Source organism: Engystomops pustulosus, chromosome 6, assembly GCF_040894005.1.
Source record: "Engystomops pustulosus chromosome 6, aEngPut4.maternal, whole genome shotgun sequence".
NCBI classification, from domain to species: Eukaryota; Metazoa; Chordata; class Amphibia; order Anura; family Leptodactylidae; genus Engystomops; species Engystomops pustulosus.
The window spans coordinates 134,451,618-134,475,768 of NC_092416.1; the positions used below are offsets into that span (position 1 = coordinate 134,451,618).

The 24,151-nt window shown below is 41.9% G+C and overlaps 1 protein-coding gene across 1 annotated transcript in view; it reads left to right on the top strand.

Annotated features, from left to right (window-relative positions):
• Positions 1–320: 320 nt before the first annotated feature.
• NSF (N-ethylmaleimide sensitive factor, vesicle fusing ATPase) overlaps positions 321–24,151 on the top strand; it is a 47,742-nt gene continuing 23,911 nt past the window's right edge. The window contains exons 1-4 of the mRNA XM_072111137.1: positions 321–478; positions 14,749–14,834; positions 16,002–16,101; positions 16,650–16,689. Of these exons, the coding sequence (XP_071967238.1) occupies positions 467–478; positions 14,749–14,834; positions 16,002–16,101; positions 16,650–16,689 (238 nt within the window). The 5' untranslated portion in view covers positions 321–466. The remainder of the gene's footprint in view (positions 479–14,748; positions 14,835–16,001; positions 16,102–16,649; positions 16,690–24,151) is intronic.

Here is a 24,151-nt window from a genome sequence, read left to right on the forward strand (position 1 = left end):
GGATGGGTTGTCCCAGCGCAAACACTTTCTCTGGGCCATATGAGACAATATTCTGTGGCAAGCCCTTCCCATTCATAGTTATGGTGCCTTCTGACGTGGAGGCGGAGCTCTTGGAGTCAGGTACAAGGGCATAGTCACAATTACTGGCCTCATAAATGCTCACATATTACCAGCCTCATAAACCTCCACACGTGTAAGCACAAATCCCACCATGAAGATAGCGTATATGTGTAACACTTGTCAACCATGAAGATAACCATAACTATGGCTTCCTCGTTTATGTCGCCATTAAGAAGCTGTAGCTGCTTCCGGGATTGTGCCTTTACGTCTTACGTGCTTGGCAGCGGTCATGTGACCTGCTGGGCCCCTCCTCCGGTGAGGCTCTGCGCTCTAGTGCTGAGCTGGTGCAGCTGCCTGTGTAGCCGGTAGTTCTCGGTGTGAGGGGACAGTGACGGCAGCAGCTGCGATGGCGGGACGGGTAAGTGACAGCCATCGCCGCTTGTCATGGGGCTTCCCACTATTCTCGGGATGTAGAGGGCGATTACGTGTTCTCTGTCCCGGTACCTGTGTCCTAGTATCCGTGTCAGTGAATGGACACCGCAGGCTCTGACAGGTCCCGTGCCGCCGGCCGCACTGATGTGATGGCAGGGACATCCATGATGTATAATGTACTCAGCCATAGTGTACAGGATATGTGCGTGTAAATATCATATCCATACATAACATGCCATATATATACCTATATCTCCATACATAACGTGCTATATATACACCTATATCTCCATACATAACGTGCTATATATACACCTATATCTCCATATATAACGTGCAATATATACCTATATCTCCATATATAACGTGCAATATATACTTATATCTCCATATATAGCGTGCAATATATACCTATATCTCCATATATAGCGTGCAATATATACCTATAGCTCCATACATAGCGTGCAATATATACCTATAGCTCCATACATAGCGTGCAATATATACCTATAGCTCCATACATAGCGTGCAATATATACCTATAGCTCCATACATAGCGTGCAATATATACCTATAGCTCCATACATAGCGTGCAATATATACCTATAGCTCCATATATAGCGTGCAATATATACCTATAGCTCCATATATAGCGTGCAATATATACCTATAGCTCCATATATAGCGTGCAATATATACCTATAGCTCCATACATAGCGTGCAATATATACCTATAGCTCCATACATAGCGTGCAATATATACCTATAGCTCCATACATAGCGTGCAATATATACCTATAGCTCCATACATAGCGTGCAATATATACCTATAGCTCCATACATAGCGTGCAATATATACCTATAGCTCCATACATAGCGTGCAATATATACCTATAGCTCCATACATAGCGTGCAATATATACCTATAGCTCCATATATAGCGTGCAATATATACCTATAGCTCCATACATAGCGTGCAATATATACCTATAGCTCCATACATACACAGCGTGCAATATATACCTATAGCTCCATACATACACAGCGTGCAATATATACCTATAGCTCCATACATACACAGCGTGCAATATATACCTATAGCTCCATACATACACAGCGTGCAATATATACCTATAGCTCCATACATACACAGCGTGCAATATATACCTATAGCTCCATACATACACAGCGTGCAATATATACCTATAGCTCCATACATACACAGCGTGCAATATATACCTATAGCTCCATACATACACAACGTGCAATATATACCTATAGCTCCATACATACACAACGTGCAATATATACCTATAGCTCCATACATACACAACGTGCAATATATACCTATAGCTCCATACATACACAACGTGCAATATATACCTATAGCTCCATGCATAGCATACAAACATAGTATGCAAAATACTCATCTTCAGGGGCACACATACATAGGATACATACTATGCCATAAGATAGCCATACAGAACATGCTGTGTATACACATGCATGCTACAGGTTGAGCACACATAGCATATACCATTTCTAGAGGATATACAGAATATATTATGCAATACGTCTTGTATGCATAGAATACACACATACATAATATCTATCAAATATTTCAATCATCTGTATACTGTATGATATTTAGTTGTATATGCATAAACAGACTTTCCCCAATGCATGCTCTCTGTACATATTATAAAATATCTACACATACAATATATACATATAGGGGGAGATTTATCAGGGCTGGTTCTCTGGAGTACAAGCCATAAAATAATCGCACCGTCCTGTGCCCATGCACTAGCTGTAGCCTGCGGCCATTCACATTTGTACGACAGCGCAGCCGGAACCTCCTGATATATGCAGCGTGGCAACAGGGCGGGGTTTATGATGCACCCATGTATGACAAACATTTTATGACATATTTGGTTTATATTATAATAATAATAATTCTTTATTTATGTAACACACACAGATTACGCAGCGCTGCACAAAGCATGTCAAATTGATCCCTGTCCCCATGGGGCTCACAATCTAAACAGCCTAACAGTATGTTTTGGAGTGTGGGAGGAAACCGGAGTACCCGGAGGAAACCCACGCAAACACGGAGAGAACATACAAACTCTTTGCAGATGTTGACCTGAGTGGGATTCGAATCCAGGACCCCAGCGCTGCAAGGCAGAAGTGCTACTCACTCAGCCACCGCAGGCATAATAAACTATATATACACACACATCCTAATTATAGATTCATAATATACAACATGCACACATACTATATATCTCTATATCCATACATGAGATTTAATGTCTTCACATTACAGGATATACATATATTAATAACTTATTTATCCCTGCTGTATCACAGGTTTTAATCGTATTGGCATCCTGAGTTCACCAATACAATAGAAAGATGATGGATAAATTTGGATTGTAGCTTCCCTCAAGGGTCCCCTGAAGAGGAAGAATCGGGGGACCCAGCGCAGGAGCTCCAATGACAATCCATCTCTATCCACACCCTCTTGCTTCTCCTGTAGTCCTGGCAGCCCAATAGCGCTGAGCATGGCACGTCCTGGGCTGTATTGGATCACAGGAGAAAGCCTTGAGTCCTAGCTGGCAAACTCTGTGTTGGGGTGAAGGCCTGGGTGCCCACAGAAAGGGCTCTGAGTACCACCTCTGGCACCCGTGCCATAGGTTCGCCACCACTGCCATAGGCTGTGAACATGCTAATAAGTACTTCAAACTTTTTACTTCTATGTATATAAATGCTACATAAACATTGATTTATTGTATGTACACATAGTATATAGAAAGTACAGATAATTTTATATATTTATTTTTAACTCTGAACACACTTTACATGACTACCGTATATGAGATACTGTATACAGTAAATGTAGACCTACTGTATTTCTTTCATGGTACACGGAATGTACACACACAGAACACAGCAGTTGTTGCTCATATGAGAGGGATATGCATTATACAGGATGTACATAATAATTCCATAAATGTACAATACATATTTATAGTATATGATCCAATGTTATATACAGTATATAATGTCTTATATAGTTATACATAATATACTGCAGGTTTGTTATACATAACACTTGGATCACTCTCATATGTGGTGAATATGTCATCTATACAGTGGCACATGTGATGCATAGTATAGTATAGTGTAGTGTAATGAGTGGTCTCTCTCTTGAATGCTGTATTCATTGATTGTGTATCATATAATTGTTGGGGGGGGGTAGGGTATAATTGTCGGTGTTGCTGTTCGGTAGGTTTCCCTCCTGTCCCTTTATGTGAGTTTGTATACATCAGGGGCTGGGAGGAGGGGCAGGCGCTATGTATAGCGGTGATGCGTCTGTATACTGTGATACTGTACCTCCACCTGCAGTGGTGCAGGCTGCTCTGGGATCTGCCGTGCCCACATTCTGCAGTGCCTGTCTGATTTGCAGGGCAGCTCATCAGGGCACAGACGATGCCTGCTGCTGCCATGATTTACATTCCATTATCATTCTATAATTTGTTGCCGTGTGTCGCTGCTTTCCCTGGGGAACTGTAGGCGGCTCAATCCAATCCTTTATTTTTCCTTCCACTTGCTCAGGGATGGAAACACAGGGCCAGGGGCAGGCACTGCTGTGCCATAGACGAGTATACTACGGTGTTTGTTACTGTAGAATTACTGCTGTTGTGCCAGGTTGTATGAATGGCAATACAGGTGTTGGGTGCACATAAATGACTCTCTGGCTATGGGTAACATAGAGAATTATTGTTAATAATTGTATTATTTTATTAATATTATGTGTTATGGGGGTTAGAGATGATTGATAATAAACATATATCATGGCTATCTGCTTCTGCTGGGTCTAGGGATGTCAAATGACCTTGTGGTTGTGATATTTTGGATCTGATATCATTGGCTGTCATGATCACATGAAATAACATTACTATGGGTGCCTTGTCACATGCTGGCATCTTATTGGCGTGGTTAGGGCACAGCAGGAGTTGTATTACCACTGCGTTCCTTATGTCAAGATCTCTGCTGTATGTTGTGGAAAGATTTTGCATGTTAAGAATACAGCCCTCATGGCTTTGTTGCGATGTGTCAGCAATCCTTGAGGTTAGGTTTTTATTGTGCTGCCATACATTTGCCCTTGCACAGAGATTGAATTTCCAGCAGTAGATCGTGGACAGAATTGATCAGTTCACCGGTAAATGGTTATTAATGTTAGCAAACATATGGTGCTCAGGAACGCGTGCAAGCACTGGTCTAGTCAGGGTAGCTCCTTCCAGCATTACATATTAGTGCATGAGATGCACTTCAGCATCTGTCTTGCTTTTACTGACATCAAGCAGTAACTTTGACATTTCTGGGGTTAAAATGGGTTTTGCAGAGGAATTCCAAAATTCCCCATCACTAGCAATTGTAATAAAATAACAAATATAACTTTATCTTCTGACCCAATCGCTGCCCTAGAGCACCTCAAGACATATATCACGCTGGGGACAGAGGGTGTGGCAATGGAATTGGGGAGATACAATCTTTATTTAGAATCCTCAATGGACCACCAGGATGAAGGATTGTAAACCAAGCACACTGATATACTGGCGTGTGCCCCCTCTGTCTGGATCTCCTCTTATTTTAGCTTTTTATTCCTCTGTTCTTAACAAAAAAAATTATGCAAAGGCTATCTAAAGGTTTTTTATGTGTGATTGGTCGTTCGCGAACAAGCCGGCTCAATCGAGTGAACGACGTGGGCTGGCTCACTAAACCCCGCTGTAAAATTGGGTTAAAAGTGGTGTGGTGTGACTGACTGGCCTGTGGCTCCCTATTAGATATATTTAATAGGGAGCCATTTAGGAGCCAGAAGAGTTGGCTCTTCTTAGTGAGCAGAGCCTAATGAGCCAGCTCACTAAGAAGAGCTGGAATTCCCATCACTACTCCTCAGCTCCCGGATTCTTGGCTTCATAGTTGTATATGGTGTTGGGAATCACGGCCCTGGACAGTAATCACTCCTAGCATTATAGTAGTCTTGGTCCCAGGGCAAAGTGCAGTATGGAGATATGGCAGACCTGTCATCTGTATTGTTTGGACTGAATACTTGTGTATCAAGTCGGCCTAATTATAGGATAACAATTTAGAAAATTCTAACCCTATTCACCTCAATTCACAAGATTTATCAGTGCTTCTACGCCATAAACTGGCCTTGTGGTGCTGAAATGATTGCAATTGGCATGGATGTGGCGTGGCCGGCAGCAGAGTGGGCCACACGCCTGCGCACTAGCCATAACCTACAGACTTTGAGCTTTGAAGTTTTCAGACTTTTTCCGCAAATCCATACCAGGCTGAGCCTGAAATTGCCCGATGGTCTATCCGCTGAGGCCTCGGTATGTATGTGTTGCGGCGGATGGGCAGAGTCTTGATCATACGTTTTCAGCTAGACAACAAGTCTGAAGCACATGACCCCACTAAACTGCTGGGATACCGAGGAGAAGGTGCTCAGTCTTCATGTAGCTCCACCACAGGAGATAATAAGCATTATATCATACAGAGATGGGCTGTCTGTTTATTGCATGGAACATAATAGGTCTTTCCACAGAAAGGGCACAAACAAAGTAATTCATATGGGGTCACACACATGACCCAGGTTTCCATCACCCCTTTTATAAGCAAACTGCCTGAGCCCCTGCACTGCTACTGCATTGGGGGAACTGGGAAAGATGAGTATAGAATTGTATTTTTCACAGTGAAGGGGCGCAGATGGCAGATGGCTGATTTGAAAGGAAGGGGCTATAGAAAAGGAGATATGGCCCCTTTTCTATAGACCATTCCTTATAATGCTGCCTATGTTCTGTCCTTTTAAGATGGTGCTAAAAAATAAGCTACTGTGGACACTCTAACTAATGGTGCAGGCACTGTTATTATTGGCTACTGTAGGACATTGCGACTATTGTCCAAAAGGGGCACTGTGACTATTGGCTACTTGTTGCTACGACTAAAAGAAGGCACTGTGATTATTGGCTACTGTTGGACATTTCGACTATTGCCGAAAAGTGGCAGTGTGAATATTGGCTACTTGTTGGGACGACTAAAAGCAGGCACTGTGATTTGGCTACTGTTGAGCATGTATGTGCCCTTTCTGTATCGCAGGCTATTTAACAATGTTCAGCTTTGTGGGTGCCCTCAAAAGTCTGACTATAATGGTAACAAAGTATAAATGTAACTACTAAGCTTAACTGTTAAGGAGTAGTTATAAAATTATGTTTGGCCCTTTTAAGGTAATCACAAGGCTGATGTATTTGAAAACCCTAGGCCAGTGATGGTGAACCCTTCAGAGACAGAGAGCCCAAACTACAACCAAAATCCACTTATTTACCGTGAAGTGCCAACATGGCATTTCAAGCAGTAACTTATTGCTACCAGTTCGTCTACATCATTCAATTGTATTGGCTCTCCTGAGGCCACCAATGGAGTTGAAAGAAGGTGGGCAAATAAGTTCAGACCATCATTGTAGCTTATCTCTAGGAAGAATGGTGGGTCAGCAGGAGGACCTCCAAAGACAATGCAGTTCAGTCAACACTTTCTCAATTTCCCTGCACAGTCAGTGAAGTGTTGCTTTAAAATAGCACTGAGAGCAGTATCCCTTAAGTTGCCTGGGACTGCAGGAAGATTTGGTGGATTTGGTCCTGTTTGGTGAAATTGGGGCGATGGCCTATGTACCCACAGACATGTACCCCCATGTCACCCCTGTCATTGCGTGAAGAATAAAACCTCTCACACATTGTCTGGATACTGGGGGTAAATATCCATTATTTGCTTGTACAAAGATTGCAAGATATATCATGTGTATAGATGAAGGGGAACGCTGTGCTGCTGATGCGGGCAGAGACCTTCCCTGGGAGGGTGTGAATCTGCACTGATTCCTGAAGGCAGAGTCCAGATTTAGCATAAGGCACTGATTCCTCGGATGCCCATTAAAATCTCCTGATGTGACGGAGAAGCCCTGTGTGACCTGGATTCTGTGCAGCTGCGGGGAGCTATGAGGGAGGGAGCTTGCGCTTTGTCACTGAATTATTTCTCTTTGAGCACAAGAAACATTCTGGGGTTAGAAGCATTTTGCATTATTTATCTCCTGTCTTGCTGATAAAATCTAGATACAGACCCCAATTACAGGCATAGGCCGCATTCACGTGTTGTGTTTGAATTGCGTTTTTTAAATGCAATTCAGGTGCAGAGGGGAGGAGCTAATCCCAAACTGTAATGGAGAACGTGTGTTGCTGGTTAGAGGCGGCTGGTGGGTAACCTGCATGGGTTTATAGTAACGGCATAGTGGATGGGAAAGCCATAGCAGCACCCAGCTGTCTACAGTGGCTGTGAGATGTCCGTACCTAATTATAAAATATCATAACACCTTCTCCATGCCAGGAGTCGCCTTAGAGCACCATCTCTTGGCATTCAGAGATTCTCAACAGTAAAAAGCTATTCACACATCATTGCAGAGTCAGCGGTTCTCCTCACAGCCAGGAAATACAGGATTACGTCGCTGCTCAGAGGAATTCTGGGAAAAATTGCAAATAATATTCTTTCTGCCTGGGTAACATTTGTAGTAAGCTAATAAAGAAATGGATTTTTTTCTCTTCTTACATAAAGAGATCACTGTAGACCAGGAACAGGACCTAGCTTGAAATGGCTGATAACAGGGAGCAATAGATTTAACCGTCCAGTGAAGGGACGTAATCTCTCATTGTCTGTTGTTTTCCCAATCCTCCAAAAACCTCTAGTAAACTACTGAAGAAAGGTGAACGGCTTCTGAGGGGACTTGTAGTGGTCCATGCTTACTATTCAGATCCATATCTGTTACGTGACTGAGTGGGAGGATTTATTATTTGCCCCCTGCTCTGGCTCTCGGCGATGTTGAAAGACCCCTTTTAGTAGGCTATAGGGGCCAGTTCACATCTCAGTTATTCCACTCTTTTTCATCAGTTATTGACAGCCAAAACCACTCTATAATAAATAATAATAATTCTTTATTTATATAGCGCACACAGATTACGCAGTGCTGCACAAAGCATGTCAAGTTGGTCCCTGTCCCCATGGGGCTCACAATCTAAACAACTCTACTTAGTCTCTGTGGAAAATCCACTCTATGGTTTTGTTTCACAATGACTGAAGCAGAAAACTGATGAAATAACTGAGATGTGATGTGACCCTATCTCTCCCATAAGTCTCACATAATATCATAAGGGCTTATTCATGCGAGTTATGGTCACATCCCAGTGTCCAAGTCTAATATGGACAGTACAGTAGCACATTTCCTTTATTGGGAATTTTTTGCATTTGCTTTTTGGTTGGTACTGAGAAGGTTGCGATATGTACTATGAAAAATAAAAAATTTCACCTAACCTATCACTATGATGCAAGAAGTCACGTCCCCTGCGATGTCTGAAATGGGACATTGCCAAGTCCGTGATTCACCTACAGACCATGGCAGTGTGAATCTACTCCTTCTGGTGTGAATACAGATTAAATTAAGATTAAAAGTCCCACTAATCAATAATAACCGTAAATATATTATCTTGTCAACAAACTTTACATAAGTAAGTCAATAATGGGAGATAATTTCCAAAACTTTGCAATGTATATTATTAGAGCTAAGTGCAACCTTTTTCCTCTTAAACTGCTTTTTCACTAAGAAATTTATGCTTATTTCCATCATGCTGACAAGAGCAACAGAGACTCACTGAGGAGTTATAGAAACTCCAGTAGAGGGGGTGGGGGGGGGGCAGCAGTGAGTCACAGCAGCTAAGTCTCCTCCAAGCAGCATCTATCTATAGATACAGACTGCAGAGGTGAGCGGTGCTTAGAGAGGAAGGCTACAAGCCACATAATGATCAGACTCGGTGTTGTACAGATACTGGAGTACCAATTTCTGCGAAGCTTTGTTGAAGTTCATATTTCCCCTAAGCTTCTACATCAGTGACTGGTGTTGTTGGACCGCTGACTAGCTTCTTTACTTCACTCTGATATCAGCCCACTGTCAGCGCCGTCACATAGGACATGCTGATTTATATGGACACATCAGGGAGCCCATCCTTAGCAACCAGTCAGCATTCAGCTATTCAAGGCTACAGATAATAACACAGTTCTTGTCCCTAGGATCAATAAATGTCTTCCTGGATGAATTACAGACGTCCGCTATGTATTTTCAGGTTCTTCATTGGATTTATGATCTGTCAAGAACAACAACCGTCTTGGGCGGGGTGGAAGGAAGAGGGAGAGATGGTGTCCAGTTTGACGAGCTTATGGTCTTAATCGGTCAGCCGATTACAGAAATGTATCTAAAGCCTCAGGGATTTTCTACTACGTGTGGGCAGGCAGATGATGTGACCTGTAGCACTGCATATGACCCTAAATTAACTCTTAAGCACCAGAAATTTTTGCTGTCACTTGTGCCATTGCCGTATCCTCTTCCTTCAGTTCCTTGTTGCTCCTTCCCCACCTGATCTGATTTTCAACATGGAGAGATCCAGTTACATTTTGTGTGGAAAACTTTTCAAAGCAACTAAATGCCTGGTGCATTAATCTTATTATTACTAGAGTTCCAAGGTCAAACTAAATTTTGTTTCCAGGGGATTAAAAATACTCCTCTTGCATTTTTGAGGAGTATGAAATTTTCTGTATTACAAGTACTCCATTCCACAGGCCCCCAGTCTAGGCAGTGGATGTTCAGGCATTTTTGAAGAAGTAAAATTTCCTGTACAAGGGCCTTTGACACTTGTTCAGACGTTGATACGACTTCTGCTAGGGACCATGCATGGTACTTGCTGGACATCCAATACTTTCCCTGGAAGCTGTAGCCTGCTATTGAGCTGCTTTCTTCTTCTCTTGATATAAGAGCAGTTAGTTTCAGACATTAGTTTTCTATGTTTCTGGGAAACAAAAGGACAACAAAGAAGACGGCACCTCGCGTGATATCGTCAGGGTAGTGGTGTCAGGTAAGTATTAAAAGGTGCTTACCTGATGAGCACTTGTTCAATAAGAAAACCAAAATGGGGGATAATATCCACCCTTTTTGCAGGTCTCCGATATTAGTTACTCCAGCAGCTCCCACTTGCTCCAACGACCGGTATCCAAAGGAAACCGTAATTGTGTATACGAGGAAGAAGCAAAAGGTTTTGGAGCTATGTGCAAATTTGGAGATGAAGGATAATGAAGTAAATAAATAATAAGTAGATACAGGCTGAGAATGAGAAGAATTATGTGTATTTTTATTACAGCAGTAAGAAAGTCCAATGGTAACGCGTTTCGGGATAAAATCCCTTCGTCAGACCATAAATGGAGTAGGGGACCGGTAAGGCATAAATGCTGCTGATTCAACGGGAGCCTCTGTGCAGACTGAATTTATCGCACCGGGGACGCCAGTGCATGCGCAGTCACTGCAAAAGACTGACGCATGCGCAGTGAGGCATATTAGATGGCTAGCAGTGGTAAGGAGCGATCCCTCCTCCCGCTTTTCAGACGCGCGCAAGCGCATCTTCCTCCACTCTGCAGTGATCGCTCCTTGCCGCTGCTAGCCGTCTAATATGCCTCACTGTGCGTCAGTCTCTTGCCCTGACTGCGCATGCGCCGGCGTCCCCGGCGCTATAAATTCAGTCTGCACAGAGGCTCCGGTTGAATCAGCAGCATTTATGCCTTGCCGGTCCCCTACTCCATTTATGGTCTGACGAAGGGATTTTATCCCGTAACGCGTTACCATTGGACTTTCTTACTGCTGTAATAAAAATACACATAATTCTTCTCATTCTCAGTCTGTATCTACTTATTATTTATTTACTTCATTATCCTTCATCTCCAAATTTGGTTGATAGCGCACCCGCACATAGCTCCAAAACCTTTTGCTTCTTCCTGAATGACAAAGGGTAGGGTTAAAACTCCATGGTATGAATTACTTGTCATCCTGGACAAATCCAATAAAGGAAGGACCTCACCAAATGGGCCTGTCCTGCTATACAGCCTTTCTGGCCACAAATTCATAACCAAATAGAAATGGCCTATTCTGTCACTCTACTGGTACAATCCTTAGCTCTGCTCTTTTACTCAATAGCAGCGCTGGATGCAGCTGAGGAGACCAGAGAACCGCTCGCACCTATTGTACATATCACCCTGTTAGTGGCCAAGAGATGCTTATTAAACAACTGGCTGGAGCAAACACTTCCCTGCTGAGCAGCAGTCTTTAGACAAATGGAATACTAACTAGCAGTAGACTGAATGGAAACAGAACGTTTAGGTAAATGGCATAGATTCATTATAACATACCTTACTACAAAAGAAACCAAATGGCTTATGGCCAGACAGAATGGTGTCATAAGGAAAATCTTACGTTCACGGGTGTCAAACACAAGGCCTGTGGGCCATATCCATCCCAAATTCTTTGAATGAGTAGGTGCGTCCAAACTTTTGGTCAGTACTGTATCTGACGGCTTTAGGGGACTGCTTCCGCTTCAGAGTGCGGAAAGGTAAGTATTTGTTTTGGTTTCTTTTTTTGGTTTCCTTTTTTTATGGGAATGAGCTACAGAGAGAGGGGGCCATGAACTGTGACTGTGGTAATTTTCTTATATTTGTTATTCCTGGCCTCCTACTTTTCTAAAATCGAATTTTAAAATCGTGCTAATTAAACTGAAGCGCTCTGGGGGTTGTATCAGTGCCTGTAGCTTCACAGGCTGTTACAATGAGCAGGTCTCCTCACTTCCTGCTGCTGCTAGATTACACAGGCAGAAGGAGGAGGGAGGGGAGAGCAGCACCAAGAGGCTCTGGTGAGCCCCTCATGCTCAATAGCATAAGTTTTAGAAGGAAAGAGGCCATGGATAGCAAATATAAAAAGATTACCTCCATAACAGTGCCTGGATCTATGAGTAAGTATCCCTGGTTTATTTTGCTTGATACCATCAAGACTGATGTGTTCACCAGTGAAAAGGAGTTTGACACCCCTGGTGTAGTTGAGTTTCTTCTGAATGTCAAATGTCTGCAGCTGTCACATATTCTATAGAGCAGTAAGCTTGTTTGTGCAGATAGAGACAAATAATGCCATGATGGATCGTGGCGGAGAACCGATGACAGCCGAGCATTATTGTTCATGTGTCAATGCCATGTACGTGATGTTTTGCTGCTTATGAGGATGACCCCTGCTTGTACATCAGGGGGATCGTGGTGTAAGTCTCCACACCTGTCATACATGTACATCCATAGAGAGGTAGCGGGGAGATTTGCAGTTCACTCTTCTGCAGATAGAAGGATCTAATATTTCTGCTTTAATCCTGTCCTTCATACATGCCCTGTTCTCATGGATTCTTGTATCTTGTCCACATGTTCTAATCGGACATTCTGAAAATATGTATTTTTCCAACACACTTTGATTTCAGTTTAGACAATGTATTTTCATATGCCAAATTATTAAAGTCCGATATGAAAGGGTCCCTGCTCACCCATAGTGGAGAATATGTACAATGTGTCTGTCCCTATGGAGCATCTGATAACCTATAGATAGCTTATTAATCCCTTATCCACAGATTAAATGGGACCTTTCTTTTAATACACAGTCTGGTAAAGGGTTTATATGGCTGCATGGTGGGGACTTTACTATGTAAAACAAATTTTCTAAAACTTCTGAAATGTCATAGTAACATGTTGGTAGTATTGCTAAGAAGAGACCCTCATAGTTGAGGGGGTTATGCTTTTATGTGTAACTTACTGGAACAATATATGACACCACTACAAATATATAGAAGTGCTTGTCTCAGCAGATTCACAGTCTGAAGATGAAATTTACTGGCAGATGGCCAATCTTATTACATTAATTTACAGTAGTATAGGATGCGGTAGCCTAGCCAGTGATTAAATGAAGCTGAATGGGTTAAAAAAATTTGAGACAAGTCCTGCGTCTAGGGCCCTCATTTCATATCCTACATTACACAGACTGGCTATGGATATGAATTGCCATGTCACTGCTTGGCTGCAGTAATGGCCTGCTCTCTAAAGACGTTTCCTAAATATCTTATATTTAACGCAGTAGTGAGGTGCACAACTTGCCTCTACCCATGTTGTACAGCCCCTGTGGTCATCCAGGGCGGCACGGTGGCTGAGTGGGTAGCACTTCTGCCTTGCAGCGCTGGGGTCCTGGGTTTGAATCCCACCCAGGTCAACATCTGCAAAGAGTTTGTAAGTTCTCTCTTTGTTTGTGTGGGTTTCCTCCGGGTACTCCGGTTTCCTCCCACACTCCAAAACATACTGTTAGGTTGTTTAGATTGTGAGCCCCATTGGGGACAGTGACTGATTTGACAAGCTTTGTGCAGCGCTGTGTAATCTGTGTGCGCTATATAAATAAAGAATTATTATTATTATTATCCTGTACCTGTGCTTCCATTGATCACTCTCATCATCTGCCTTCTGGATATCCATTGTATAACCATTCACACAACCGTATTTGACCCAGATTTTCAGATGGTCATAATTCGCCATGAGGCTTTCCAATGCATTTACTTTAATATTCCGTATTTCGACATTTTTATACATTCATCATCTAACATGCCAGAGAAAGACTGTGCTGGTTTTGTCCAAAATGCCCCATGTCTCATTGCTCACATGCCTTCCAGTTGCTTTCAATGGTGGAGCAGTATTTCCACAGGGATTCCCAACAGAAAATCCATGGCAAAAGGTTCTGTATTACTTGAGTATAAGCCGAGACCCCTAATTTTGACACAAAAAAATGGAAAACCTATTGACTTGAGTATAAGCTGAGGGTGGGAAATGCATTGGTCACAGCCTCCCCAGTATATAGCTTGCCAGTCCCCTGTAGTATATAGCTTGCCAGTCCCCTGTAGTATATAGAAGGTGAGTTCACATTTTTTTCTCTGACTCGAGTATAAGCCGAGTTAGGATTTTTTCAGCACATTTTTTGTGCTGAAAAACTACGCTTATACTCGAGTACATATGGTAATTATCCCGCAGACTCCATGAAAGCTATATTCGCAAAACAATAGGAGAAACAAGTTATCATTCTACTTTATGTGTATTAGGACAATGAAGTAAAATGGTTTTGAAGGTGAAGCTTCTCTCAAAGTCAACAACACTGGTCCAAGTATTGACAGATGTAATTGTTCTGCCCCCCGAGGATCAGACATAATTGTTGGGTTCATCTTGTTGTTGGGTTGTAATTAAGTTGATTTTTTTTTTCTTCTACAGACTATGCAAGCAGCGCGATGCCCTACAGACGAGCTCTCCCTCACAAACTGCGCTGTGGTAAATGAGAAGGATTTCCAGTCTGGACAGTGAGTATAGACCATGTAGTGCATCGGCCAGGTCACCCATCTGCTGTTACTATTACAATCTGTTTAGCGGAGACCCAATTGTTGCGACCCCCACTTATCATGAGTGGAGCGGCAGGTCGAGTATGAACCCTGATGCTCCATTCGATCGTATAGGACTGTTGGAAATTGCAAAGCACAGTACCCTGGTATCACTGGAACTCCCATTTGGGGCTATGAAAGTGTCAGATATAGCCAAGACTATGCTCAGCAGTTTCTAGTCTCTCCCCGTAGTCGTGAGAAAGGTACCCCTGTTCAGTGGGGTCCCAATAGTCAAATCCCTTATCCCCTTTGAGATAATGTGTTTGAGCAGCTTTACTTCTATACATTTTTTACAGGAACATGCAGAGAAATCCAGGTTACTATTTTTTTTTTTTTTTGGATTAGCAGTGAAGACTTGTAATACAACTCTATGGAGGTCTTGACATCTTAAGGGCTAGGAGTTTGATTGGACTTTTTATTTTTAAAATGGAATGCTGATAACTCGTATCGGTGGACCATTGGCTTTGTTACAGGGGTCAAATACTAAAAAAAGATGATCATCTGTGATTTTGAGCAGACGGGGGTCAGAACAGAGTTTGCATAATTTGGTTTTCCAAACCAGCCAGGCTTCATAGGGAAGTCAGTTGGATCAGAACATTTACAGAAGACTCTGCTCAGCTGTGAGAAGTGTTGTTAACAATTTGGGATAATTATGGAGGATTCCTGAATGCGGAGAAGCCAACCCCTGCTCATTAGCACATAAGCAGCAATCACAAGTTCTCATCTTCCGGAGAACACTTACGATAAAACCACACTTCTTCCTGCAAATGCTAAGCTAGCCTCCAAACTCATAAAGTGAGACATTTATTTGCTGAGGTGATCATTTTTCTGATAGTAACTGTTGGAATCCTCAAGAATAGACTTTCCAGTACTTTAAAAACCTATACAAAAAAAGGAAAGTTCCTCTTCTAGAATCTCTGCGGTAAGGGCTTTGATGTGGAGGGATTTTTAGAAGATGATCAAGCATCTGCAGGCACCTCCTTAGTAGTAGCTAATGCAGTAGCCCATATTTTCATCAATAAAGCACCATCAAAGCTATCATGTTGAGCGATTATTCTTGTTATTAATACACCCATGGTTTATTTCTAGACATGTGGTCATAAGGACATCCCCAAACCATCGTTATATCTTCACCGTGAAGACCCACCACACTGTCCTGCCGGGAAATATTGCTTTCAGCCTCCCACAGGTAAGACGCCCATATTTCGTGTTCCTTGGGGACACAAAAGAACCCATTTGGAAGCTCTTTAGTTCTTTTTGTTCAAGCTTTATCAGTCTCTTTCTGTTTTGTTAATTCTGCAGTAAGATAATTATGCTGTTACATTGTGTTACCCCTACAAGGTCTACATTTAGCAGTCTACAGAATAGAAGATAAATTTATGATGACTTAGTTTAGTCTGCCGGGATCACCATGGATCAAAAGAATGGACATCCTGCCCTTCACTTTGAATAGAGCGGTCATGATGCATGCACACTACCACTCTACACCCAATGGCTTTGTGACTGGGACAATATCTGGATGTTATATCCAACTTTCTCTGTCAGTCCTGTGGAGTTGAATGGAGCTGTGGTACCCATGTGTGATTGCTGCTCCATAGTAATGGTGGGTCGCATCGCTCCGAAACATGAAATTTGAAGAGTTTGAAAGTCCCTGAGGATATTTCTCTGTGTAGCTAAACCATATCATGTTACTAATGCAAAGTATTATTCTTTTTCTTTGTCATGCTTCTTCTATAGAGGAAATGGGCAGGTCTCTCTATTGGCCAAGAGGTGGAAGGTAAGAATATTGTGTTCTCACTAAACATGGAACTCTTCAACAGACCATTAGTTGTATGGATGAAACTTAACCTGAGGCGCATATATGTGCCTGATATATGTGTGTGATCAGTGGATCGATGTACATGATTTGGGAGTTTGGTTGCAAAGAAATCATCTGTGGGGGGACACTGCAAAATATGTATTAACTGCAGTAAGGATTGCTGCACACGTAATGAACACTTGGAACTGAATGTGGGATTTATTCAGTTCTTTGTGTCCTATTACTGACAGAGGTCTTAATGCTTAGACATCCACTAATCAAAAAAAATCCATCTGGATGGAGAGGCAGCTGTGAACGTTCTGTTCTCCATTGGAGATTCTGAAGGCTTTAAAAATCTTTGGATACCTACAGGCACATCTTCTATGTTATAATTTTTTTTCAATTGATTGTCTGTGTATGTTACCGACCAGTCCCTGCTCCCCTACCACTCCAGTACTTACACTTTTGGCCCCTTCTTTACTTGATTCCTGGGTGTCTAATTGCAGCCCCAGAGCCAATGAGGTGGGTCCAATGATTGGCTAATGTTTTCTATGGTCTCATGAGACGCCCTAGAATCAAATGCAGCAGAAAAAATGGAGCCTCAGTAAACGGAAGTGGTGCAGTAAGTGAGGGAGGTACCATGTGACCCTTCCAAATTCTTCACTACTCATTGAATGGAATGTAGTGTGACAGCTGGGCACCCAACATTCTTCTTAAAGATTGCCATGGCGTTTGGTCCTTAGCAGAGCAAATTGGGCATTTATGTCTTAACTCTACAATATATGGTGGTCCTATCTATGAGACTCTCACATATCAGAAAACAGGAGGTACCTTGACACCTATTTTGTTTAGTTATTTGCCATATCCCGGTAGAGGATAAACGAGCGTTGGCTGGGGATATGGAGATCCAAAACTTTCGCCCACTTTAAACTTATTTCTTCTGAGATATGGTCAAGGGACCTCATAGTTGTAGGTCCTGAGGTGAGAAATAAATTTAATCTAGGATGGATTACAGAAAGCGGTAAAACTTTGGTCTGAATATTATACTATATATTATATATTAGTTGTATTTTTTATATCTGTTAAATGGTGTTTTATTACATATCCAGGAAATAAATGGCTTACGGCTGTTTACATGTCACATGTGTATTACTATGGCTTTAATATCTGAAGCACAGAGAATTACAGTATGTCAGTCATTTGATAGCTCCCTTGCATTAATCCTCCTGTCTTTGCCTTAGTGAACCAGAAGGCAGTTTCCGGCCGCATTGAATAATTGAGGCGCTGGGGAATTTACTGCGTCTCTACATACTATAAATAATCCCTCTGATGCCCCTGCTCCCTTAGCTTAATGCTGATATTTTATTAGCCTGTTAGCCAGCGGTTGGAGGGGTAGAGCCTTATTTATGAATTGAATAGATCCTCTCTGGGGTATTATACTGTAGCTGTATGCTCAGCTTTGTGTGAACGGTATGGCGGCACATTAAACCCTACCAAAGCAGATGTTTACTGTAGTATCATATCCACTTTTCAGTTTTCTGGTCAGAACGAAAATTGGAAATTTCAATGCCAGTAGAGGGATTGTCACCCATCTGTCATCCAGTCCACAATGACTCAAACTAATTGGGCTACGATACATCTATATAACATGCTTTTGCAATAGCAAGTCATATTGAATGGAAGTATGATGGTGAAACTAGACCCTTTCATAGAATCCGTCAGTATTGGCCATATAAAGCCGAAGCCCTGGAGATCTGTGTAACTTGACCTTTGTGTATGTTGTTAGTAATGACAGGACTGTGATAAGTGAAGATATAATTCAGCTCTGCGTCTCTTTTGCAAGTACTCAGGCCTGGTCTTTTAGCCTGAAGAGCAGAGGGAAGGGGCTGTACAACAGTTTATTGCAAATAGCGGAAAGCTCTTCAGGCTGAAATCCCCGCTAGAGCATCTGCATGAGCGGCAAACCTTTGATTAAATGTTCATATTTACATCAGTAAATATCAGGAGCACAATTTGTACTTTGGAATATTTATGTAAAAGCAAGTTGATGACCTCTTCTTGGATTGAGTTCAGTGGATATCCAACATCTGGACTTGTGGGGCTGTAATAGCCGTTACAGGCACTGGATACATACTAGATAGGTTCTTTTAGGTTTGTTCTTAAGTTGAATTTGTGTGTAAGTAGGAACTATATATTCTATAATTATACATCCAGAAACAAATTCTGTCCCAGTGACAATTGGATTTTCAAAATTTAGTGTTGTAATAGGAAGAAGGATTATCAATAAAACCTCATTACAGACACTTTACAGCTGATTATTGCAGCCTGGGACTATAGTAAAGCATCCAGAGAGCTTCATCAGAGATCAGAGTGGGCAAAGGGGTCCGTCTGTAAGTTGGGTGTCTGTATTCAGACGGTCTCCTACTCCTAGAGTATAGAGCTCTCCACTTTCAGCTCAGCATCCTGTACAGATCCAGTCATCATGGTGTTAGACCCCCACCAATCTGGTATTGATAATCAGAAGAATTGACCAGCAATATCTATTCCTGGACAGGCCATCTCTCAGGAGCGTCTCTCCCTTGGTCCTGGGAAAGAAGAAGCAGACACATGATAATTTACAGTGATGTTTCTGAAATGTTATGCAGAATACTTGTTTCCAATATTATATGATGCAGCCTCCTCCCTAACATGTGCAGCGTAGCAGTACCATGTTATGTAGAGATTATAACCTGTAATCTGTCCGCTGATGAGGTGAAAGCAGGACCAGCAGTGAAGCAGATCTTGATTATAAACAAACGACCTGGTGCTCAGAGCATTAGCCCCCGAATGGCCGCAGTTCCGGACATATGGCAGTGCCCATGTGGAGCTTGTGATGAGCAGTTTGCGGGTAGCAGATGGCTTTGCAAATCCTCCTTTCACATTCAGGGGAGGCCGGACAAGGTGATCGCTTCTACAGAGCGTGGTCCTGGATTTGTAGATCAGTTTATGATATCGATCAGATATATTCGCCTTTGGTAGTTTGATTTGATTTCACTGCTAACCATCTGTCAGATGTACACACGGGATCCAGTCATTTATTTTAAGAGCTGTTCTTTTGATTTTTAATTAAAGAGAAAATCTCAGCAATTCAGAGATTTAATTAATTGAATTTGTAAATCCTGATGGGTCCACTTTTAAGAGTGGCTATATGTCCTTGTACAGGTATCTCATACACCTTTTATAGAAGAATATTCAGTAATAGTATAGCTGAGTACATGAGCTGTTGCATCCCTAATCCAAGCTGATGATTGATTTTGACATTTTACAGATTTAGAATGTTGTAGTTGTGAGCCAAGACAAGGGTCAGATCTCTCCAAGTACTTGAGTCTATTGCAATGTCACCATGGTCCATTTCTAGAAAAGAAAGTGCCAAGGACAGCAAAAACTAACTGCAGTATGATGCAGTGAGGTCTAGTAAACTGTCCAAGGTTCTGAACTAACAATCGAATGTTTTAACTGGTTAAGGACCGGGCCCTTTCCTGTTTTTTCATTTCCATTTTTCACTCCCCACCTTCAAAAATCTATAACTTTTTTATATTTACACGTAAAGAGCTGTGTGACGGCTTGTTTTCTGTGTAACAAATTGCACTTTATAGTGATGGTATTGAATATTCCATGCCATGTACTGGGAAGCGGGGAAAAATATCCAAATGCAGTGAAAATGGTGAAAAAATGCATTTGTGCCGTTTTCTTGTGGGCTTGGATATTACGGCTTTCACTGTGCGCTCCAAATGACATGTCTGCTTTATTCTTTGGGTTGGTACGATTAAGGGGATACCAAATTTGTATAGGTTATATAATGTTTTCATACATTTACAAAAATGAAAACCTCCTGTTCAAAATTTTTTTTTTATTTTGCCATCTTCTGGCGCTAATAACTTTTTTATACTTTGGTGTACGGAGCTGTGGGTGGTGTAATTTTTTGCAACATTTGATAGTTTTTTTTCAATGATATCATTTTTAGGACTGTACGGCCTTTTGATCACTTTTTATAGATTTGTTTTATATTTTTCAAAATGGCAAAAAAGTGCCATTTTCGCCTTTTGGGCGCTATTTTCCATTACGGGGTTAAACGCATTGAAAAACCGTTACTATATTTTGATCAGGCATTTTCGGACACGTCAATACCTAATGTGTTTATGATTTTTACTGTTTATTTATGTCAGTTCTAGGGAAAGGAGGGTGATTTGAATTTTTAGGTTTTTTTTTTATTATAATTTTTTTAACTTTTTTTTTTTTATTTTTCTTTTTACTATTTTTCAGACTCCCTACGGTACTTTAACCCTAGGTTGTCTGATCGGTCCTATCATATACCTGCCATACCACAGTATGGCAGTATATGGGGATTTTCCTCCTCATTCATTACAATGTGCTATCAGCACATTGTAATGAAGGGGTTAAAACGAAATAGCCTTGGGTCTTCGGAAGACTACCATGGAAACGGATCGCCGCGATAACACAGCTTTGCTAGCACCAATCGCGGGTGTTACCGGTAAGTCTGCAATATGCAGCAAATACTTACCAGCTATGCAGGGGGACCCGACCGCCACCGTGAATACACGGCAGGCGGTCGTGAACCAGTTAAAGAACACCTGTCTTCAAAAACCGTTATAACAAACACTACTGACCCACCCACTTTCCTAGGACTCTCAAGTAATTTCATGGTGCCCCTTATTCAAACCCATCCTTCTGCTGCTAGAATTATTCCCTCACCATTCGATAGTTCACATGATGTCTTGTGTTTTTTCGTTCAATAATTCATATCCAGTAAGGTTCCTACATGAAGGAACATGCAGCATTTAATAAGTAGTAGCTACCAGCAGTGAAAATGTTACATGAAGTGTATAGTCTGTACTAAGGGCTAATAGTTTATCTACTCTGTGAATAAAACACATCAAAACAACTGTACGGAATCAAAGGAGAAATCAGCACATCTAGTAGGCAATTCTACTGCAGGGCCACACCAAACTGCTGCACAAGGGTAATCAAGATAATAGGCAAAGTTGTTCCCAAGAGCTATTGTGAAAAAAAAAAAACATTGTAGTTGCGCTTTAAAGAGAACCTGTCCCCACATTTTTCACAAATACAGCCAGTGAGATGTTGCCTTTGAACCCTATTAAGTAACTGACATCCCGATAAAATCAACTTTATAATCTTACCTGGCATGCAGCGAGATTGATTGAGTCGGTGGGGGGTGTTCTGCTCGGGCAAGTCCAACAGCTCCCCCCCCCCCCCCCCCATGTCCTAAGCCACCTTCTCAACATTCAGCACTTTATGTCATGTGACCAGGGTGATGTCATCTAAGGTCCTTTACCCACCCATTTGCAAAATGTACCACATGAAATCACTTCTACTCCACCCCATTTTCCTTGGAGGCTGCTGTGATTTCAGATACATACATTCAGCCCCCATAGACGCTTGTGGCACCCAGATGAGCACACGCTTCCTAATGGAGAAGGATGGGTGAGGAGTGCTCACCCCTTTTCCCTCCTACAACTGGCTGTGTTCTCACTCAGGGGAACAGTATAGGTTTGTTTGCAAGTTGGACAATTCTGTAGCAAACACAGCACCAAGAAGTGATTCATAGGTTGGACGGTATGTAATGGTTATCCTGTAGGCAGCTACAATGCTGGTCCTAAACTGGCTGATAACAAGGCGTAAGATGACATTTAGCAAAACCTATAATAACACCATAATATTCAGCATTGCTGCACCTGCAGATCTTATGATGACACTGCATCTACATCTTGTGGAGAACAAATCCTGTTACAATGTAGGATGGGAGAATAATGATGCATTAAATAGTGACACATTAATGTCTTGTCACTGTCTTGAGGGGCACACAGGGTGATGCTTGTGTTGAGCCCAGCCATATGCCACTGTATTCTGGCGCCAGGGACATTTCTTATCCCTTGTGAATCAATCAGCAGCTATACATGTTATCTCTATGCAGATCAATACTCCTCAGCCCCGGCTTATATCTCCAAGGAGTCTTCCCCCAATGTCCTGTCATTAACCCTGTGTAAACTTGTTAATGCTCATCCCTGTCCAGACCAGGCTCCTGCACACATTGTGGTGACTTTAAGGATCTTTTCTCTGCTCCAGCCCATACGTCTGATGTGATTTGTGTGTATATGCCTATGTGCAGTGCGGCACTGTATGCTCCTCCTGTGGCACGACCCATCCTACTTAGCCACAGCCCGATTCAGGTCATTACCACATAGTGAACGGGTTAAGGGGTTACCTAAATGTGTTAATCCTCCTCCTGTAGACAGAAAGGAGTTGCCATGTACCAAAACATAACATAAGGAGACAGTAGAACTGTGTGCATATAAATAATGTATAGAAATAAATTAACTCTTGTTGTCATAGAAACCACAGCTCCTCAGTAATAAGTATATGAGTTATAGCCTACACTAGGTTTTTGCTCGTTGTCTGAAATAACCCGGGGGAGTCAGTACTTTGTAGACATCATCTCGTGGCGGGGGGGATGAGAAGATTCTGGTTACCATGGTGATATAACTATAGAAGAATCGCCCGCTGAACAGATTGACATCTTCATGCTACATTGTATTTCACACTTTCCGTGATCTCTCAGCTGCCGGATCTCTTATTCATTGTTCTGTAAAAATGTTGTGTATTGGCTTGTGTCTGGAAGAATAAATCTTCTGGATCATCACATGTATAGACCTATTAATAGATATATGGATAGATCTATAACTCGCCTGCTAGTCCATAATTCACTGGCTTTTTATTATTATAGGAAATATACCATCAAAATATATATTTATAGAGGTAGGAATTAATAGCACCGTGTCTATTTTTGCAGATGACACCAAACTGTGTAGTGTAATACAGTCTATGGAGGATGTTCATAGGCTGCAGGGTGACTTGGACACACTGAATGTTTGGTCATACACTTGGCAAATGAGGTTTAATGTGGATAAATGTAAGGTTATGCACCTGGGGGCCAATAATCCAAAGGCAAAATATGTCCTTGGGGGAGTAAATCTGGGAGAGTCCCTTGTTGAGAAGGACCTGGGTGTACTAGTAGATCATAAATTGAATAACAGCATGCAATGTCAATCAGCTGCCTCTAAAGCTAGTGGGATCTTGTCATGTATCAAAAGTGGTATGGACTCTCGTGATAGGGATGTAATATTACCACTATACAAGGCATTGGTTCGGCCTCACCTGGAATCTGCTGTCCAGTTCTGGGCACCGGTCCATAAAAAGGATGCCCTGGAGCTGGAGAGGGTTCAACGTAAAGCCACAAAACTGATAAGGGGTATAAAGGGTCTTAGTTATGAGGAAAGATTAAAACAACTAGATTTATTTAGTCTGGAAAAGAGACAACTACAAGGCGACATGATTAATTTATATAAATACATGAACGGTCCAT